The sequence below is a fragment of the Mustela putorius genome, unplaced genomic scaffold (genome assembly GCF_011764305.1).
Source record: "Mustela putorius furo isolate JIRA1106 unplaced genomic scaffold, ASM1176430v1.1 tig00003845_pilon_pilon_pilon, whole genome shotgun sequence".
In the NCBI taxonomy this organism is placed as follows: Eukaryota; Metazoa; Chordata; class Mammalia; order Carnivora; family Mustelidae; genus Mustela; species Mustela putorius.
The window spans coordinates 62,823,638-62,845,008 of NW_025421998.1; the positions used below are offsets into that span (position 1 = coordinate 62,823,638).

The 21,371-nt window shown below is 39.6% G+C and overlaps 2 protein-coding genes across 6 annotated transcripts in view; one reads left to right on the top strand and one right to left on the bottom strand.

Moving 5' to 3' along the window:
• Positions 1-5,285, top strand: part of FKBP9 (FKBP prolyl isomerase 9) — a 38,504-nt gene extending 33,219 nt beyond the window's left edge. Inside the window, exons 9-10 of one of the 2 annotated variants that reach the window (XM_004762644.3) lie at positions 1,003-1,166; positions 3,956-5,285. In XM_004762644.3, coding sequence (XP_004762701.3) covers positions 1,003-1,166; positions 3,956-4,132 — 341 coding nt within the window. In that variant the 3' untranslated portion in view covers positions 4,133-5,285. Of the gene's footprint in view, positions 1-1,002; positions 1,167-3,955 lie in introns of those variants that run through there. The other variant, XR_006601378.1, reaches the window with a different exon arrangement.
• Positions 5,286-11,172: 5,887 nt separating this feature from the next.
• Positions 11,173-21,371, bottom strand: part of NT5C3A (5'-nucleotidase, cytosolic IIIA) — a 51,094-nt gene continuing 40,895 nt past the window's right edge. For all 4 annotated transcript variants that reach the window (XM_004762622.3, XM_045062863.1, XM_004762624.3 and 1 more), the window contains 8 exons: positions 19,506-19,604; positions 18,374-18,443; positions 17,451-17,497; positions 16,683-16,768; positions 14,957-15,046; positions 13,210-13,372; positions 12,454-12,654; positions 11,173-11,939 (listed from right to left, as the gene is read on the bottom strand). In XM_004762622.3, coding sequence (XP_004762679.1) covers positions 11,838-11,939; positions 12,454-12,654; positions 13,210-13,372; positions 14,957-15,046; positions 16,683-16,768; positions 17,451-17,497; positions 18,374-18,443; positions 19,506-19,604 — 858 coding nt within the window. In that variant the 3' untranslated portion in view covers positions 11,173-11,837. The remainder of the gene's footprint in view (positions 11,940-12,453; positions 12,655-13,209; positions 13,373-14,956; positions 15,047-16,682; positions 16,769-17,450; positions 17,498-18,373; positions 18,444-19,505; positions 19,605-21,371) is intronic.

Sequence of the window (21,371 nt, forward strand, 5' to 3'; positions counted from 1 at the left end):
ACTGCCTGCTAGTTCCCCCCAATTCAAGAAGAAACACTTTAAAAAATGTGTACCTTTAAAAAATGTGTACCTTATAAGACCATGAGATATTAAATAGTTATAATAATTTCAAATAAGACATACTATATATATACATATATAGTCACATGCTTATTTAATTTCTTTTGGACTCATAATGTATATGCTGTTCACAAATTTGTATTTATAGTCATATCTTAGATTAGGACTTTAAGGAATACTGTATTATTCTTAAAGTTCTGCTATGGGATTTATTCAGAAGTTCTATAATTGTAGTCTCTACTAATGGCTTTCAAACTTTTTTCACCAAGACCTACAGTAAGAAATACATTTCATGGGGGTACATGTGTGGCTCGGTCGGTTAAGCATATGACAACTGGTTTCTGCTTGGATCATGATCTAATGAGTTGTAGGATTGAGCCCCAGTTTGGGCTCTGCACTCAGTGGGATGTCTGCTTGAGAGTCTCTTCCTCTCCTTCTGCCCCTCCCCCTGTGTGTGCACACATGCACCCCTTCTGTCTTCTTCTAAAAGAAATAAGTAAATAAGTAAAGACTTCTTAAAGAATAAGAAATACATTTTGTCTCCCGATTTATATCACACATAAACATGCACTTTATACATATACATTTAGTTTTATATATGTAAAATTGAAACTCATGTTTCATAAAACCATACCTATCCTTTCTAGGATAATAATTAATATCCTGATAATACCTTATATATTTCATTTTTTAATTAAAAAAAATGCTGATCACCATCCTGTAAATGGATTTCATGACCCGCTAATGGTCACTATCTACAGTTTGGAAAAAACCTGTACAGTTTGGAAAAAACTTCTTGCTAGTGTTGAACTTTCTTGCTCTCACAAGAATTGCTTGCTGTCCATGAGGCAGCTGGAACCCTGGGTGGGGGAGGGAGGTTGAGCTGGGCATGCTTTCTGTCTCGTGGTGCTAACACTGTCTCCTCCCCTGTTGGTGTGGCAGATGGAGAAGTGCCCGGCAGCGCTGTCTTGGTGTTTGACATTGAGCTGCTGGAGCTCGTGGCCGGTCTGCCTGAGGGGTACATGTTCATATGGAATGGTGAGGTGTCACCCAACCTCTTTGAAGAAATCGACAAGGATGGTAATGGAGAAGTCCTCCTTGAAGAGGTAACTGACCTTTGAAGGAAAGCGGGACTCAAGGAGCCCAGGGAGACTTATCGGGGCAGGGCATCCATTCTGAATGGGAAGCCTTCTCAGGGTGAGGAGGACACTTGCGCTTATTTCTTGTGTTGATGGTGACCTGCACACACTCATGTGCCAAGCACTTCTAACACATGCTCTAAGTTGAAGCTCACAGTTCCTCTGAAGAAACTGAGCCCCTGAGAGGTAATGGGGATTGATTGCAGGGCTCACAATTCAGTTATCAGTTCCTGGGTGCTCACTGAATACTGCGTTATGCTAAGACTTTTTCACATATATTATCTTGCCTGGCTCTTGTGGCAGCTGTGTAATCATCATCCCCATTTCAGAAAAAGCAGCTGTGCACAGAGAAGGTAAATGACTTGCCCAGGGTCACACAGCTAAGCGAGTTTGAGCCAGGATTCATATTCCTGTCTTGATCATCTAGGTGCTGGGTGGTTTCTTCTGTAGCAAATGCCCCTTCGTAGAGCTGGTCAGTAGAGGGGTCTGTCCTGTCACACCTTGCTGAATTCCCACTACTCTGCCCATTCTGTAACTGCTCATTCGAGGACAGGGCTCCAGTCTTCTCCACTTTCTCTCTGACATGAGTCACGTGTTCCCAGCTACTGGGTGGTTCACGTTAGCACAAAAAATGCTCTTTTCCCCCTTCTCTTGGTGCATCTTTCCATTTCTTTTATTTCCTTGCTCCCTTCACAGCAAAAATGTCAAAACTCTCTTAAACCCACTCCTGTCAGACATTTTTCCCTCCATGTCACTGACCCTGGTCCTGGTAAGGTGACTGGTGCCTGTCATGTTGCTGCAACCAGTGGTCACTTTTCATTCTTGTCATACTTGGACAAAGCTTTGCAGGGTGCCTTCTTTCCCGGGCTTCCAGACCATACTTTCTTGGTGTTGCTTCTCCCTCATGATTAAGTTTTTCTCAGTAGTTTTCCCCCTGATCTCTTCATATTGGAGTGCCCCAGCCTGAGTCCTAAGCTTGTTCTCTTCTCCACCTTAATGTCACTTCCTGAGTGATCTCAACCAGTGCCATGACTTGGCCATCCAAAGCCCCATGACTTCCAAACCTATAGCTCCGGTTCGGTCTTCTCTCTTTACTTCATATTCCTACGTCTAACTACCCACCTGACATTTTCACTTTCTGAAACCCTGCCACCTCCTTCCCATGGACTTGCTTCACCCAAAGCCGTCCTCATCTCCTCCAACGGCAACTCTGTCCTTCCACTCGCTCAAGCAAGAGCACTCAGTAATCTTCAACTCCTTTTTCTCACACAGGCTCTAACAAATCCAGCAGGAAATCATTCTAGCTCTATCTTGAAAATTTATCCAGAGCCTGACCACTTCTCATCATTTCCACTCTGTAGCACCGTGGTCCAGTGCCTGCTGTCTCTGGTTTGGATCTCTATGAAAGTCTTCATGCTTTCACCCCTACCCCTCACAGCAGCCAGAGCCATCCTTCTAAAACTTAAATTGGATCATGGCTTGCTTTGTCTCAGAACCCTGCGGAAGCCCCCTTTTCCAAAATCCTCATAGTGGCCTGTAAAGGCCCACAAAGGTTCTCCATGACCTGCTCACTGTACCTTCCTCTCCAGCTGCTTCTCTCCACCACCACCAGGAATGCACCCACTTTGGGCCTTTGCAGCAGCTGCCTGTCATCTCAGAAGACACTTCCCTGGATAACCGTTGGGCTGTTTCCCTCCCTTCCTTCAAGCCTTTGCACAGGTCTCCCTTTTTCATAGGGTTTTACCCTGACTGCTGGATCAGGACCTCAACCTCCTCCCCTACCTATATTCTTGATCTTCCTTGCTTGGCTTTACTCTTCAGTTTTCTAGAGTATTTCACTCTCTAACCTAATATGTGATTACTTATTATTATTATTTTTTTTTAAGATTTATTTGACAAGAGAGGGAGAGAGTGAGAGAGGGAATACAAGCCAGGGGAGTGGGAGAGGGAGAAGCAGGCTTCCTGCTGAGCAGGGAGCCAGCCCTATGTGGCACTCGATCCCAGGATGCTGGGATCATGACATGAGCCGAAGGTAGACGCTTAATGACTGAGCCACCCAGGCGCATCAATTTACTTATTTTTTAAATGTTCCTTTTAAAAAAAATTTTTTTTAAATTTATTTGACAGAGATCACAAGCAGGCAGAGAGGGGGAGGAGGAAGCAGGCTCCCTGCTGAGCAGAGAGCCCAATGTGGGGCTCGATCCCAGAACCCTGAGACCATGACCTGAGCTGAAGGCAGAGGCTTTAACCCACTGAGCCCCCCAGCCCCCCTGAAATGTTCCTTTTTAATTGTGTCTTTCCTACTAGGATATGCTAGAATTATAAGGGGAGGATTTTTTTTTTTTTAAGTTGATGTCTCTCTAGGATCTTGGATGGGGCTCAGCACGCAGCAGCTAATGCTTTTATTGTATGGATGATCGCAGGCAGCAGTGCTCTCAGAGGCTAGGGTGGTTAGGGGATCAGCCTTTGGTGGAGAACTAAGTGTTGATTAGGGAAGACAGGATAGCTCCAATTGCTGCTGTGTGTTGGCTGCCTGGAACCTAGGGGCTCCTGGAGTCATTAATGAGGGATTTTTAACCTGCATCTGGAGGGGGGGAAAAAAACCAAACAGTTTGTGTAGCTCATAAAATTGTGTCCATTTTGTGAGCTCAGACTCCAATTCCAGCCCCATTGCTTGGGATGCTCTGTTCAGTTTCTGTTCAGGCCCAGGCTTGGCTGCCGTATCTCATGATCTGTCCTGTTCCCTCTCTCTCCAGTTCTCAGAGTACATTCATGCCCAGGTGGCATCTGGCAAAGGGAAACTTGCTCCTGGTTTTGATGCTGAGATGATCGTGAAGAATATGTTCACCAACCAGGACCGGAATGGAGATGGGAAGGTCATGGCGGAAGAATTTAAACTCAAAGACCAGGAAGCCAAACATGATGAACTCTAAACCTGACTCGGGCCACTTGTGTGACACCAAGCCCCCGTCATGGCAGAACGTGAAGTGAGGCGTGAGGGTCTCTCAGAAGGGGGTTGTCCATAAGCAGTAGATGGTCACACAGTACTTGGGGCATGTCAGGGATGGGTCGATGCACATGGTGAGAATTTTAGGCCACAGGCCAGTGATACGAAACAAAGTTGAAGTGAGGTGCCTCAGCAGAGGCTGTGTCGAATATTGAAACGGCTGCCCTGTCAGCCATTGTTTTGTGAGCCTTCCGGGTAGTTTTGTTCCTGAAGGAAAATAGTGTCATACAGAAGTTACAATCATCTTGGTGGGAACAGAAGAGAAAGTGTCCAGGATATCCACATGAAGAGGATTCATATTTTTTTTCTTTAACCAGCTGGTGTTTTAAGTGTTCTCCAGATGAGCAGAAAGATGAAGGCCATGTCCCAGTAGTATTCCTCGAAAGCCTGTACAGGCTCTGGTAATGCCCAGCTTCCACTTCCTGCTACACACACACACACACACACACACACACACACACACACACAACTTGTACACATGTGCTTTTATAGTTAATCAGGCCCTACCTGTTGTGGTCTTCCAATTGGCTGGGTTAACTTGGAAGTTAAGAAGAAAATCAGTGGACCAAACAAAAGGCATCCTGGACCACGAATAGAGAATTGATTCTGTGTTTGCTATGCAAGATTATCTGCTTCACCCTTTCGTACTCCCATTGCTCTGTCCTCTCTGAATCTTTCTATCAGATAGATATGCACAGGGCTGGTGGCTAAGCCATGCTCCAGAGTCTCTCACTGTGACCAAGATGGAAATGTCACCCCAAGAGATAAATAAGGTGACCTATTTACACTCATTCGTGTCCTGGAGAGGGAGGCGCCCAAAAGCCCAGGGACCTCTCTCTGTGTAGGGAAACAAGGACATGGTTACCTGCCAGCCTGTGCCCATGTTATGCAGTAAGCACCTAGCTGCCTTATGTCATCTGTTCCCAAGTGGTGACGGCATCCACCCTGAAGTAACCAATGATTTTCCTTTTGAAACTGCTTTATATTACTAATTTAAACTGTTTTGTACTGATGTAGCCCTGAGATAGTTCATGAAAATGCTGTGCACTCATTCAATGGAATAAATGTTGAAAAACTCATTTCGTATACAAAAAAATCAAATTATAACATCAGGTTTTGTGGAGTTTTACTTAGAGGCTGAGAGGATCTCATGAGAATACACCTCAATTATCCATTGACAATCCCCTTAAATACTCGAGGACTGCCTCTGCATTTGAAGGAGTATGAGGCAGAGTATACGGGGTGTGTCAGTCAGCATCCTGGTAGGAAACACACCCTCACATGGGACTTCTGAAGAGAAGCTGCATAAAGAACTCTACAGGAGTGGGGACAGGGCTCAGAGACCTAGTAAGGATGTCAAGGTGACATGACAGTGGTTGGGGAGCACCAACAGGAGGCTGTTCTACCCCCCAGGCCTGAAAGGTGAAGAGGAGCCACAGCCATGCCCAGAACTGTAGCTGGTACTACAGCAGAGGGCAGAGACAACCCCTTTTCTGTCTTGTCCCTGGTTCCCACTAGCTGAACCCAACCCAAAGGCCAAAGGAAGAGGAGGCTAGGGGCTGGAAGTCTTAGAGGTCAGCTTTTGGGGGGCACAGAGAAAGATGGAGAATGACTACAGGGGTTGGAGTGGGAGCAAATGGGCGAATGATTGGCACATACAGAGAAAAATATATGTTTTTAAAAGCAGATGTTACTGTTTATTCTGCAGAAGCAACTTCGGGGACTCTTTGCTTTTGGAAGGCAGATGCATGCCGTGGCTTCCCGGCTGCTGCTGTCATGGTAACTTACGTTCCTCGACCTGTCTTCTATAGAGCACACAGTCACTCCAGATATTCTGTTTAACAGAATTCCTTCAGTGTACTAGATAGCCTAATAATCTTGCTGAATTGCCCTTTGGAATGCATTTAACCTGTAACACCTCACAATCCTTACGCATCTTCATGAAGATAAAAACCTGGTGTTTATTCTCTGCTTCTGATTTTTAGTTGGTTCTGATTGAATTTCTTCACTGGCTGTTTTCTTGGGTGGTAGAGAGAAGTTTGCTGAATAAAAGACATGTTTCTCTGGGGAAATTAAGGTCTGTGGGCCTCAGAGCTTCGAGAACAGAGGGAACCCTTAGCTTGTTTTTGTTTTTAAACTGCCTGCCCAATGGCTGAGCTAGAACTTTGGTCTTCTCTGACCTTCAGGCTCAGATTGAAATGCTGGCTCTTCTTGGGTCTCCAGCCTGCCACCTGTTCTGGTTTTGTTTTTTTTTTTTTTGTTGTTGTTGTTTTTCTTCCCGAGCCTTGTGGAGGTATAATGAACAAATAAAATTGTAAGATACTTAAAAGTGTATGTTACAATTTGATATACGTATACCCTTTACTTGGAAAAGATCTCTCCTCGACCTAGCACCTCACTCTATGTGTGTGTGTGTGTGTGTGTGTGTGTGTGTGTGAGTGTGTGTGAGTGTGACCATCTAAGTTTTACTCTCTTAGCAAATTTTAAAAACTATACAGTATAGGTCACCATGTTACATATTAAGTCCTCAGAACTTACTTACCTTACAGCTGAAAGTTTGTACCCTTTTACCAATTTCTATTTCTCCCATCCCCCAGTAACCACATTTGTACTCTGTTTCTGTGACTTCAGCTTAATTTTTTTTAATGCTACATATAAATAATAATGTATAATATACATCATTCTAGATCCTTGGCTTGTTGGAGGCTCCCTGGGCACTTTTATTCTTCCCTGTTGCTAAGGAGGGCATTCAGTTATCTGTGAGTGTGTCAGGGGCTTTAGTCTCTGGGAGGACCAGCTGCTCACTTTATAATGCTGCTGCAACACGCATTTACATTTGTGTTATGATTATGGGTTACAGCTCTGCCGGCATGACTGTGAGTACTCATTAGGGAGCCAAATACAGGGTAGAGATGCCACAGAGCACTTTCCTTAGTCATATTTTACGTGACTGGGGTTGCTGCTGGGTTGCTGCTTGAGCAGCTTGGATCTCTTGATAGAAAGCTGTTCACAGGCTCTAGATTGGGACCACCTAACTTATGACTTATGCAGATTTTGAACTTTGGGCCCTAAACATGAAGTAGGTTGTTGATGCCCAGGGGGAGATTAGAGTATCTCCATGAATATGACATTTTAGCATGCATGTGTCCTGTGTGCTTGAAACACCACTAGGCTACCTTGCAAGCATCAGCAATCTGCACTATTTTGTTAAAACCTACAGTGAGTTTTGATCTCTGATTACTTAGGAATTTATAATACCTTTCAAAATTATTACTTAAAAGACAGAACACATTTCATTTTGGCAGGAGAGTTGACCTGACTGCAACTCTCTGTAAGCGCTGATACATTGCACTTCAGCATCTTAGGTGTCTAGGAACAAGGCTGCTCTCTTTTTCGTATGTTATGTACATATGCATGTATTTATTTTAGAGAGAGAGCACGAGCGGGAGAGAGAATCTCTGGCAGACTCTGGGCCCAGTGCAGAGCCTGACATGGGGCTTGATCTCACGACCCTGAGATCATAACCTGAGCCGAAACCAAGAGTCAGACACTTAACCAACTGAGCCACCCTGGTGCCCCAAGTTTGCTTTCTTTGAAGACATTTTCCCTTGGCTTTCTTGGGGGGATCTGCATCTTTTTATAAACTAAGAATAGTGCTTTCAATTATTTATTGCTAGATGCAGATATAAAACTTTCATGCTTATTAGAATAGTGTTTGATTCTGTGTGGTCTTAGTCCTTAATGTTGAACAAGGGAATCCTTCCAACTTACACTGGCCATATTTGGATCTCATTTAAACACAGATATTTAATGCATGGTTCCAGCCAAAATTTCTCCTTTGGGCTTGAATCTATTTGATATCTTCCCTTGTATACCCCACAGGCACCTCAAACTTTGCATGTCCAAAAGAGAATGTACATGTCCACAACCTTCCCAACACCTTCCACCCAAGGCTGTTCTTTTCTTCACCTGTCCCCACTTGATTAAACCAGACATCTTCAAGACCCTTCCTCCTCTCTCACTCCACACATTTAATCCAAAAGCAAGTCTTATCATTTCTAAACTTAAGCTACTGAAAATGATCTACTTCTGAGTCCTACTGTAATTTCTAGTGCAGACTTCTGTAGCAGCCCCTAACTGATTTGCTGGGGTAGATCTGCCCCACCAGTCCATTTTGCATGACCATGGCACTCCTTTGCAGGGACAGTAAAACCAAATGCATGATTTACAAAGCCCTGTGTGATCTGACACCCTCACCTTGATTCCGTTCATGATTCATAATTCCGTTCTTCCCTTTGCTTATAATACTGTTACACCAGTTCGCAGTTCTTTGAACACCTTAAATTTTCTTACTCGGGACCTTGTTACCTCTCCCTGGAATATTTCTCCCTCAATTCCTCACATGGCTGGCTCCTTATCCTTCAGGTTTTGTCTGAAATAGTATCTCCTCAGAGCTTCCTCTAGCTACCTTCTCTAAAATATTTGTGTTCTTTTTTTCGTAGTATCTTATTTCTGACTCATCTGCTAGGATGTAGGCTACACAAGGGCAGGAAGCATGTGGGATGTGTTAATTACTGTTTCTCCAGGACCTAGCCCACAGCAAGGACGTCAGTATTTGTTGAACAAATGACTGTTTACTTAGTCCTCACCTCAAGTTCATACCCAATGTTAGAGATGAAACCAAGAATCCTTGGAGAGAATCCTGGAGAGAATCTAAGACCCAGATCCAGGTTTGACTGACTTGAATGCCTGTGCCCTTTACACCTTGGGCACATTTTATCTTATCTACTAAAGCTGTACTGAAATACCAGAGTAAGCATAAAACACAGCAGGACTGGTCAATCTTGAGGGAAACTTGGACAAGTTTTAGGTTATTCAAGTTTAGTTATTCAAGATCCCACGTATCTTTTCCTTCCTAATGTTCCATTGGGTACACTAAAGAGAAAACCTTGAACCTAAAGTCTGGTTAAAAAAAACTTTAATAGGGTGCCTGGGTTCCTCAGTTGCTTAAGCATCTGCCTTCAGCTCAGGTCATGATTCCAGGGTCCTGGGATCGAGTCCCACATCGGGTTCCCTGCTCAGCAGGGAGCCTGCTTCTTCCTCTGCCTGCCATTCCCCCTGCTTGTGCACTCTCTCTCTCTCTGATAAATAAATAAATAAAATCTTTAAAAAAAAATTGTTCATCTCAACACCCAAAACTGCTTTACCTCTTGAAGTAAAATTCAAAATTGAAAGAAAAAAACCCACAAAACCCAAAAAAACCCCTAACAGCTAATGCTAGACTCTTTAGAGAACATGGTAGTTACTACACACTGCCAGTGTTCACTAGGGAGATGAAAGAGCTTTCTGTCCCCTCCATCCATCCAGACTGCTTATGCCTTCGTGGATGGGTAAGAGCTAACTGTATTGAATACTAGTGCTAAGCTATTCTAAATGCAAATATAAAAATTAAAAGCACACATCGGTGTTGATGAGGAGTACATGTCACCCTCACAGTGCTATATCTAGAGGATGTATCATTACCTCCACTTTATGGATATGCAAGCTGGAACACACGTTAACGGGTCCTGGTCACACATCTACTAAGTGGTAGAAAGAGGATTCAAATCCGGACAGTCTGACTCTATAGCCGATTTCCTAAGGGTTATATTAAACTACTCTGAAAGCTGAACTTGGGAACCAATTATTTTAAGTATCGGTAGAAACGGGCAGTGAGCGGTGATAGGGTCACAGGCACATAGGAGAAGAGGCAGGGGCCTTGGTTTGATAATCCAGTTAGGGCATGGGTGGAAGGGGCTAGAGAGGCTGCATGCCCTCCAGACCCTCATTTTATAGGGAGGTGCCTGACCTATAGCCTTAGTACAGGCTGAGTCATGACTAGAATGGAGGTCATAACTTCAGTATTCTTCACATTTACTCCATGCATCACGCTTCTTTGTAGAAGAAATTATAATTTTTATAATTGTACAATTTTTATAATTACAATTATTATGAGCTACTTTGGAAAACAGTCAATATGGCCAACTCTAGGGGTGCCTGGGTGGCTCAGTGGGTTAAAGCCTCTGCCTTTGGCTCAGGTCATGATCCCAGAGTCCTGGGATCGAGCCCCACATCAGGCTCTCTGCTCAGCAGGGAGCCTGCTTCCCTTCCTCTCTCTCTGCCTACTTGTGATCTCTGTCTGTCAAATAAGTAAATAAAATCTTAAAAAAATATATGGCCAACTCTAATAGCAACATGGGATAAAAAGCTATGATTAGATCAGAAATTCCCAACTAAAGCAGGGAGTAGGATACTTTTGGCCACTATAAACTTTGTTTCAGTGTTTGTTATAAAAAAAGACGAGCAGTGGTAGAGGATAGGATGGGCTACCCCAGAGAAAAGGTTTTCACTGCAAGACCTTGCCTACCTGCCACATCAAACTGTACTAGAGACTGCCAACCATACTGGGTGTCCAGACCCAGCTAGAACATGCTCTGTATCACAGCTCAGATGCTTTATGGAGTTAGTGGCTTGTAGACTCTGGAGTAAAAATGGTTAGAATCAGGGTCACACTTATCACAATGGCAAGTCTAAACCTTGTGGAAACCAATTATTGGGCAGTAGAAATTTGGAATGGGAAGTCAGACTGCAGAGAGGAATTTAGCAGTACTCAGATTTAGTTAACGGGAGACCCAGTTACACTTTGTTTCCTGCCTGTGGTTATTTCTGAAACTCTTAGACTTATAACAAAGTATCCTCTTTTACTGATACTTTCAATGAGGGGAAATTGTTTTCCCAGTCCCCAGTATTTTCTCTAAGGCTGAGGAAATTTCCTCTGCAACTATCTTTTTATCCTTAAACTTATAATGTGTAAGTTTAAAAATACTCAATTTAGATAGACACTAGGACAATGACAGTAGGACTTCTCTCTCCCTCTTTCCCTCTCACACACACACACACACACACACACAGGAAAAACACAGCAGGTGCTTAATAGATATTTGTTGAATAAATGAATAATTGTCTTGACAGTTCATTTAAAAAGGCTTTTCACTTCATGTGTATTATCAGTGCTTCAATATAGAACATTCTGTAATAATTAGTGGCATGTGGATAGCAAGGTTTTTTCAAACACTGAGTGCCAATATTTCCTGGTAAATACTGATTTCCACAAAACAGAATAGCCAAACATAACACAATTTCAGGAGACAGTGATATCATCAGCATAATTCACCCCAATTACAAAAATGGCGACACTTAAAATCATGTATATTATTTCATCATTTCATAAAATTTCTTTTTAAACTTATACAAACTTTCCCAAAGTAAAAAGTTTCCTCAAAAACCTCATAACATTACACTAAAAAATTCACTCTGGAAATGCAGCGAGTTATTTTTCAAATTTTGGCTTTATGATTTTCTTTTTCAATCTGTTAAAAAATAGAGTTGAGGAGTGTGTTGAGAGAGGTGGGGAAAAAAGAGCTTCCAGTTGATGGATTCACTATATCCAAAAATACCTCAATAATGGAGAGAAAAAAACCTTCAAGAGCAAGAACACATTATAAATAGAAGTCTTTCCGCAAGATGAACAGGTGAGCAGTTCTCACGTCAATTGCACCCACAGGAGTGAGCTCTTCTTGAAGAATGCTTGTTTACAGAATCTTCTGTAAGATAGAGTTGGCTACATCCAGTGATTCGTCTTTTACTAGAACAATGTCATAAGAGTCCATGTACTTTTCTAAAAGCTCGTCCACCTAATCAACAACAGAAAAATTAAATGGATATGCAGAAAGGAAAAGCAAATGGTTTCAGTATGAATCTCATTGTTAGGTTCAATCTTTTGGGCAAAATGTAGCAAATTAAATCTACTTTCATAAAACCTGTAAAATAAAAAAATTCTTTCAAACTGTGAAGGCTTAGGGACATAGAAATTATCCCACATGGTGGCTTTATACCCAAAGTCATTTCTTTCTAGTCCAGTGGTTCTCAACTGGGGAGACCGTCCAAGGAACACCTGGCAACATGGGGGACATTTCTGACTCTCAAGACTAAGGAGTGCTACAGGTTTTTAGTGGGAAAAGGCAAGTGAAGCCACCCCAATACAAACGGCACACATGTGCATCCCAACCCCCTTAACCACACCAAGGTAAACGGATTAAGAACAATCAAAATGTCTCTACTTTCTCACACATGCTTAGTAACAACTGCCCATTAAGTTCCATCCTTATTTTTCTACAAGAAAATTAAATGACACATCTACATACTTACTCTATCATTTAGATACCCAATTTTTAGGATGTGTTCAACGTTAGCTACTCCATCTGCCATTCTTATGTCCCCTTGGGAGTCTCCCAGCAGAATGATGTTGCTATTGTCTTTTAGTCGATTGAAATATTCTGTGTTCTTCAAGGCACCATCATGTTTGTTAAATACATGAATTAGTTCACCTTTAAATCCTTTCAGCACTCCCTATAAAAATATAAATCTTTTTAAACAATAGGTTTCAAACTGCAAATTCTATTTGTTCTATTTTCACATTCATGTTGGCAAGAAGGGCTCTGAGAAGTTGATGACTTTCTAGAGACTACTTTAAATGTCACACACAATGAGCTGAAAATCCAATTTTTACTTTTCATTAGTTTCCTAACTGGAGATCCCATTTTCTATATATCACACAATGTATTATTTTGATTAGAAGACTGTTCAAATAGTGATAGTTCTAATTCCTTCTTTTTTCCCACCTCTTGATATTGAGTCTTCAGAGTTGCTGCATTAAATCACATTAAAAGAACTTTCCCTAATTTTAATATTAGTCTGTAGCTTAGGAAACAAGAGTTTAAGAAAGGTATATTATTTTTAGAACATGGATATGTATATAACACTGGGAGATGATGAGTCCTATAGTAGGCCTTTTGAGTGACCTAATTTAATGAATATATGTTAAATAAAAAACAACTGCATTTATATGATTAAAATATATTCAGATTTTAAAGATAATTATTTAGAATGATTTCCTATACTTACATTGTCATCAAAATCCATGAAGTTGGACACTACTGTGATGTTTGGGTGATAAACCCCAGCTTGATGGATTACCTCCTCTAGTATATCACCAATACCAGCCGAAAATATGAACACAGGGATACCGTATTCCTGGAGCTTATCAAAGAAATTCTCATACCCTTCCCTGCAAGATGGAGGTAGGAAGTGATTGTTAAAGAGTAAGATATATCTCTTTTTCATCTAGAAATGAAAAAAGCAAAACCTTTCTACCTAATTCCATGGCTCATTTATATTCCCTTTTCAGAATTCTGCCCAAGAGCACGGTTATTGATGTCTATGACAACACTGATACAAGTTTTTCAAACAACAGTTAACTCTTTGCCTTCCTTTTAATAAATTCTAATAGTGCAAATTAGATGCTTTTAGGCTCAAATTAAATATGGATATAAGCCTACAATTCACAATTTACACCCTTTAACAGCAAATAGTTAACCACATCTTTAAAAAACCTCAGCCTGGAAAACCCATTTAGGGTTTTAGGGTGAGCTGGAGCACCTCCTGCTGGCCATCCTGCTCAACTACTTCCTCTTAGAAAACAGGGCTGGGGGAGGAGCTGAGGGGCATTCTCTTTATAGCTGGCATCTCTCCTACCCATGGTGTAACAGTGGTCGGTCATGTTCTTATTTTATTAATCTAAGTTTCTTGCCTTCTTGCTCTTCCTGGGTCACAGGTTAAGCTGCCTACAAAGGAATGAAATACTCACTAGCTGTCCTCACACTCTGACATTTAATGCTTTCCTCCTTAGAAGCAAACCACCTTAAAATGTAGCATCATCAAAATAAAAAGAAATAAATAAAAAGAAAGAAAGAAAAAAAAAAGAAATAGCATCATCATATTTAACTAAGGAGTTGAAAATTGTTAGAAGTAGTAAACCATATTGAAAGAAGCTTAAAAAATTTTTATCCTATCATTCATGTACCACAAATATTTTTATTATTTGCTAAATCATAGTCACATTTCCTAGAGATAGTTTTCAAGGAAGTTTGAGAATTCAGAAAGTAGATTCATGTAACTTTATAAACTTTGAGCAAAAATTTTTTTTCAACTTGATTTATAAACATTCCTTTTATATTTCATGTCTTTTCAGAAGTATTCTCTCAAAAATTTCAAAACGGTCCTGGTTTTATAAATTTCTAAGTTAGTCTTGAATTTTTTTTTTAAGTATTATTTATTTAAGTAATCTTTACACCCAGCGTGGAGCTTGAACTAATGACCCTGAGAGATCAAGAGGCACAGGCTCTACCGACTAAACCAGCCAGGCACTCCTACTCTTAAAATTTATTTCATGTGGAGAATCTCCGGATGTGTGGGTAACTCAGTTGAGCATCTGACTCTAGATCTCAGCTCAGGTGTTAGTCTCAGAATCATGAGTTCAAGCCCCGAGTTGGGCTCCACGCTGGGTGTGGAGCCTATGGAAGGAAGGAAGGAAAGAAAGGAGAAAGGAAGAAGGAAGGAGGGGAAGAAAGGAAGGAAGGAAGCAAGCAAGCAAGAAAGAACAAACTTAAATCTCATAAGGCTGTTATTCCCTACACCAAGATCTAATATGTCTTTCTAAATTCCTTACCTCACCCTATTCTGTGATAGGTGGTGTATTAGGGCTACGTTTTTATATGCAATATAGTTACAGATTATTTTAATAAAAGCACACACCTGAAGACATTTATAAGTCTGTAGACAATTAACAGCAAAAAACACCCAAGAAACTTACTTGAGCATAACATCAGATTCTGCCACAATTTCTTTAAGTTTAGCTTTGGGTAAAGCTTGTTCAACAAGCAAACCATGTGATTTAGTATACCTGCAGTTTACGATCAAAGAAAAAGAGAATATCAATTAAAAGCAAATTAAAACTATCGTCTTCATTAAAAAGCATTCTTCAATGACAGATAATGCAGTATTTCATTCATCATCATTTGGAATTAAATTTTAGAAATTTAAATTCATCACTAATGAATGTGTATCCTAATGTCTCAAAATGTAATCGAACATGTTCTTACTGCATTTCCCAGTTCTCCCCAAAGTCTCTTAGTTTAAATGTGTTAGTAAGATGATGAAAGGATACTATGTGTAAACCTTTCCTTAATCTACAGATATCCAACCTCAGGAGACATAATCATTTCTCTGATTACTGGAAGAATCAGAGAAAAGCCATTTGTTTCACCTGTGTATAGTCTAAATTGTTGTGAAATACCTTAGTGCTACCGAGTGCAAAAGAGAAAATCCTTGCTATGATGCTTTATATCAAAGCACCTGTAATCACTGCATCTCAGTCACAGACCTTTAGAATCTCTCTACCTGATATGCAGAAGCCCTGTGACCCTCCACTCTGGGTCATCTCCCATCATTAAGTTAGTGAGCTTGTTCTGCCAGGGAAGCTTATATTATTGCTAGAAAATTTTAATTACTAGACAGTCCTCTCTTTCATCATGCTGATCAGTCTTAAAACTTCCAAATCTGGGACCCCTGGGTGGCTGAGTGGGTTAAAGCCTCTGCCTTCGGCTTAGGTCATGATCCCAGGGTCCTGGGATCGAGCCCCGCATCGGGCTCTCTGCTCAGCGGGGAGCCTGCTTCCTCCTCTCTTCTCTGCCTGCCTCTCTGCCTACTTGTGATCTCTGTCTGTCAAATAAAAAAATAAATAAAAATCTTAAAAAAAAAAAACAACTTCCAAATCTGATTCCAGTTTTGCTCCTACAGGTATGTGGCCCAGGTTCAACTTTTCAACATGTCATCGCATACACATTAATTAAGTGTGCAAGGTATTCAGGTTAGGCCATAGGATAATGAAGATAAACAACATCACTCCTGGTCTGTTAAGATTCTAAAACCACAGTTGTTGCTTCTCAAATCACAGCTTTCTCTATTCCATGAAATCTTCCCCAAATGGGATGGCTCCAGTTCCTGTGATTTTCTTAGTGGCCTCTTCTGACACACTCTACGCTTGTCAACTTTCTCCTAATAACATCATTCTCTCTGGACTCAACACAATGCTTTCAGTGTGGTCTGCTTGGAAGGTGGCATTTCTGTTAAAGCAACCAGCACCAGGGGTCCATTTCTCAGCAACTATGTCAACCTGCTGGCTTCAGCTCAGTTCAGAGTCAATTTAAATCACAATTCTTTTTCTATATACATTCAGCCACATTTTGTCTATATACTTTAAAAAAATTCTTGTTTTTTAATTTAAGTCTTAAATGCAGGATTCTAAATTTATCCTCATTGACCTTCATCTTAAAAACAAAACAAAACAAAACAAATTCTAGACTTTTAGAGTGATTAGAAAATTATAGTTCATTTTGTTATATTTAATCACTGCTCTAACTCAATGGATAATTTATGAGTCTATTATATACAGTACAGAGGGAAAATAAGCCATGAGTTGTAACTGCAATGTTATTTTATTATATTTTTAACGCAGCCTTTGCCTGATACACACTTACCATTCTACCATATAGGGGTACTTCTCTTCTACCGTAAGAACAGGATCAATTTCAATAGCATAATATTTTTCCTTTAGTTGCAGTAACTAGAAATAAATGAATAATTTAATCATGAGGATGACGGAACTATCATTAAGCTGCTGAGTTTTACAGAAAGCAAAAGGATATAAACAAATGGTTTCCATAAATTGCTGTTAAAGATGAGATCATGAGTACCTGGCTAATGCATATATCAACTGAAGAGATCTTTGTTGATCTAGTTTATATGTAGCAAAGTACTTTCAGGTCAGCAATTCAATGAACCCGACTAATAATCAAATTATTACTACAAAAACCCCTTTCGTTCTCATATGAAAGTATTAAGTTTGATTCATCTTTGGAGTCCTATGTTGTTAACACAAACACAGAGAGATACATATTCAAGGAAAGGAGAGAACTGAGGCAATTTCCTGGTCAATTTAAAGGAGAAAAACCTACACAAAACCAAAGTACTTTTGTTTTAATGTACGGCTAATGTAAGAACACCAGAATATTCTAATAATCATAAGTTTTTTATGTAAATTTTGTTTTTGTTAAAAAGTTAATTTTTTCATTAAAATAATGTTGAGAGTATATAACCCACACAATAAAACTAACATTTACTCAGTGTTTACTATGTGCTAGGTATGGTTAGAAGAGCTTATACCTATTGTTTGTGTGAATGAACCCGAAGAAATTCTCAGGCAAAAAGAAGTCTTTGAGTAACTCTGGATTACCATTAGTGTTTACCTTTTTTCGACATTCGTCTGTAATCAGCTTACTGTTGTCAATGACATCTGAAGAGTGAAAGCAAACTAGCATTAAAAGAAATATTCTGATTGATGCTACCACTACTTTAAATAACTTACTACTTTTAAGTTTAAATGCCAAGTCCACTAGTGTGGTCATTATAACTTTTGGCCTTAGTGCTATAATACACATGGCATTGCTAGCGAACTTAATAGTTTTAAAATCTAAATTTTGTATCTAAAGCTTTTTTCCTGTATTGGGAGTACTTCTTTAGAGATTCTCCAAAGAACTACTGGGCCAAAGGGTATGATTTCTAGTGGTTTTAATATAAATTATCAAAAGGCATTCTCAAATTCCACATGTACCTCCAGTAGTTGAGAGCACTTATATAACTCCTTCTTTGTCAGGTTGAAAAGTATTATTTTTAAAACTCAGTACCAAGTCTGGAGAACAAAAAAGTTATATTATCCTAGCAACACATCTTAACTGGATATTTATTTAATCATTCTTTTAGTTAATTTATTTATTAACAACAAAAAATTGAGTCACATTTTTATAAAACCAGAGTGGTTGATAAATGTTATTTCTTTAGGTTATCCAAAGTTTAAAACCTATGTAAATGTTTCTTGTATAAATAATGAACAGACCACATTTAGAGAAAATTCTCAGAGGTCTTCATTTCTCTTGCAACTGAAATCACACTTGAAAATTGCCATTTATATAACATGGGGAAAAAACAAATCCTTGAAATGAAATTTTAAAAAAGGGCAGGTCTTCTCACTTTCAATGTCCAAAAATCAGAAGGAGGAGGAGGAGGAGGAGGAGAAAAACAAACTCCAGTCAATCTCACAGATCATATAGGAAAGAAAGGATCTTAAAATAAGAAGTACTTTCATGAATTTGTTTATGAATACCATACTTACAATGACACGTTGGGCATCTTTTCCCTTCATAGGAAAATCTACTCAGTGTCATATCAAAGTCTGTTATTATCTGTAAAGAAGGGGAAAGGCATTATGGAACATACAGCCACTGAGGGCAGACATGTACTGTACTGCCCCCTGCCTAGAGGTATGGGACTGTACTCAGCCCCTGACCTGCTCCCCACCCCAACTGGTTATTCTCTCTGCATTCTATTTTCTAATGCAGCTCTCTACTGGGAACAGCAGCCCTGTCTCCTCCAACTGCAAATTCCTGTACTGATTAACCAGATTTTATTTCATGACAATGTTGGGGCACTTAAGGTATAACTTGATAGTTAAGTCCTGGGAATCACCTTGGTTATGCAGCAATACCTTAAGTGCCCCAGCATTGTCACCAAATCAAATTTATATTTGTGGGTGATTGGGCTACTGTTCTTGAGATAAAATGTTGCACAACCTCAACCCACCCAGTCAATGTACAAAAATGCAGGGGAGGCAATTAAACCATATGAAGCTCCCCATTACAAAGAAGGGCATTCTGTCATATACTACATGGATGAAACTTGCGGGGATATTATGCCAAGGGAAATAAGCCACTAGAGATGGACAAATTCTGCATGATTCCACTTATGCGAGGTATTTAGTCAAACTCCTAGAAGCAGCAAATGGAATGGTGGTTGTCAGTGGCTGGGGGTGGGAGGAGAAGGATATGTGGGTTGCTCTTCTATGGGTACAGTTTCAGTCATGCAGGGTAAAGAAATTCTAGAGATCTGCTGCATAACAATTCATGTAGAGTTAACAACACTGTACTGTACACTTAAACATTTATTAAAAGAACAGATTTCATAGGATGTGTTTTTTACCATAATAAAAAACTTATCTCTAATGGAGGGCTTGAAATTACAACCCTGAGATCAAGACCTAGGGTGAGATCAAGAGTTGGGTGCTCACCTGACAGAGCCACCCACGTGTCCCAAATTTGAATATTATTCTTAAAACGGTTTAATACTTATGCACTGCATTAGTTAGCTTAGAACTCAGTATTATGCAGACTTGAGCAAAACATGAGATGAGTCCGCCTGAACATTAAAAATAAAGTCTTAATAATAAAGACTTCCGGATAATTATTCACCTGAAGTTTGCCAGCTCCTCCCTTAATAAGACCACAGATAATTTCTTCTACTCTTGCAGGGTTCTTGATTCGAACTGAACTTCTCTGAAATTCAGGCATCTAAAAAAATAAAAGGAAGTTAATTAACTATTTTTTAAATTCCTGTTTTCCCAGGTTCTTTTGACACCAAGCAGAACCTTATATTATTTTAAGATGTAAAAATCTTAAGGCATTAATTTTAAAAAAGGCAAATCATGGGGCGCCTGAGTGGCTCAGTGGGTTAAAGCCTCTGCCTTTGGCTCAGGTCATGATCCCAGGGTCCTGGAATCGATCCCCGCATCTGGCTCTCTGCTCAGCGGGAAGCCTGCTTCCCTTCCTCTGCCTGCCTCTCTGTCTACTTGTAATCTCTGTCAAATAAATAAATAAAATCTTAAAAAAAAATAAAAAAGGCAAATCATCATATCAAATTACCATATATACACATAATATTTTTTGAAGCACAGTTTCTATCTTAAAGATTAAGACAAAATTATATTGTAATATATTACCAGAAAGTGTAATTCTTCTAATTATAAAAGTCATGCATGGTTACCACAGAAATTACAGAAAACATATAAAAAAGAAAATAAACATGGCTTAGAATTCTACTACCTGAAGTAACATTACCTGAAGTAAACATTTAAATTTATTTTCCATTATTTTCATTTCTATGATTACAAATATGCCCTGTATATGCATAGTTTATCTCATCCTCATATATTTTTTTCATCCAGCTTTTAAAAATTAATTATTATTTCATATACTATTATAACAATCTTTTATGCATTATTCATTAATCAAAATAAAACCCTAGAGTGGAATGGAGAATATCTGAACTTAGTGATAAAGAGTTTTCTTATAAGATCTTTCTCCGTAAGGGGCGCCTGGGTGGCTCAGTTGGTCAGGCATCCGACTCTTGATTTCATGTCAGGTCTTGATCTCAGGTTGTGACTTCAAGCCCTGCATTGGGCTCCACACAGGGCATTGGATCCCACAACTGTACCTTTGTATAGGTAGTTAAAATATATTTTAAGTATATTTAACTTGAAAAGGTGCTTCAAGATCTTTGTTCCTTTATTGTACTATATATAATACAAATTACCCCAAATAATTTCATTTTTCTTGGCATAAATTTTACAACAGACTTATTTCAATTTAAGACAACTACTAAGACATATGAGACCACCAGCATGAGATTCTTGATCTCTGGGTCGTGAGTTCCAGACCCATGTTGGTCATGGAGCCTACTTAAAAACAAACAAACAAACATATTAGAACACCTGGGCTTAGGCAGCTACTAGGCTGGTTTACTCAGGACTTAGTGTTGCTCAATAATTTAATGTTAAATACTGTTTCTTTCTTCTACCCTATCATAGAGAGAATGAAACTGATGAGAGTAAAATGCTCACCGTATTCTTAGGGCATGTGTACAAGAAGACTGCAGGGGAAGGAGATTGGAGGGCACGAAATAGCTCCACAGTATAAAAAGACAGTAGGAGAACCTCAGATCAAGGTTCTATAATGGTTTGTACCCAGTAACCTTTATTTACTTTATATGCTATTATTCTGGGTATGTTATCACCAACATTAACATATTTCATGTGTATCAGAGAAATTATTATGGAAAATTCCCTAGACCTATAGCTCTGCTCCAAGAACATGTGACCAGTTGAGTCTCTCTGGTCCTATGCTGTCTCTGCATAATAGACAAAATTAGAAAATTGGAAAAGGCTAAAATGTTTTCCTAAGACTGAAAGATACATATGGAAATGTATGGGAAAGAGAAATGTTAACATTAAAATTTTCTCCACAAATGAAAGATGCTACAATACACTTAATTTTAAAAAG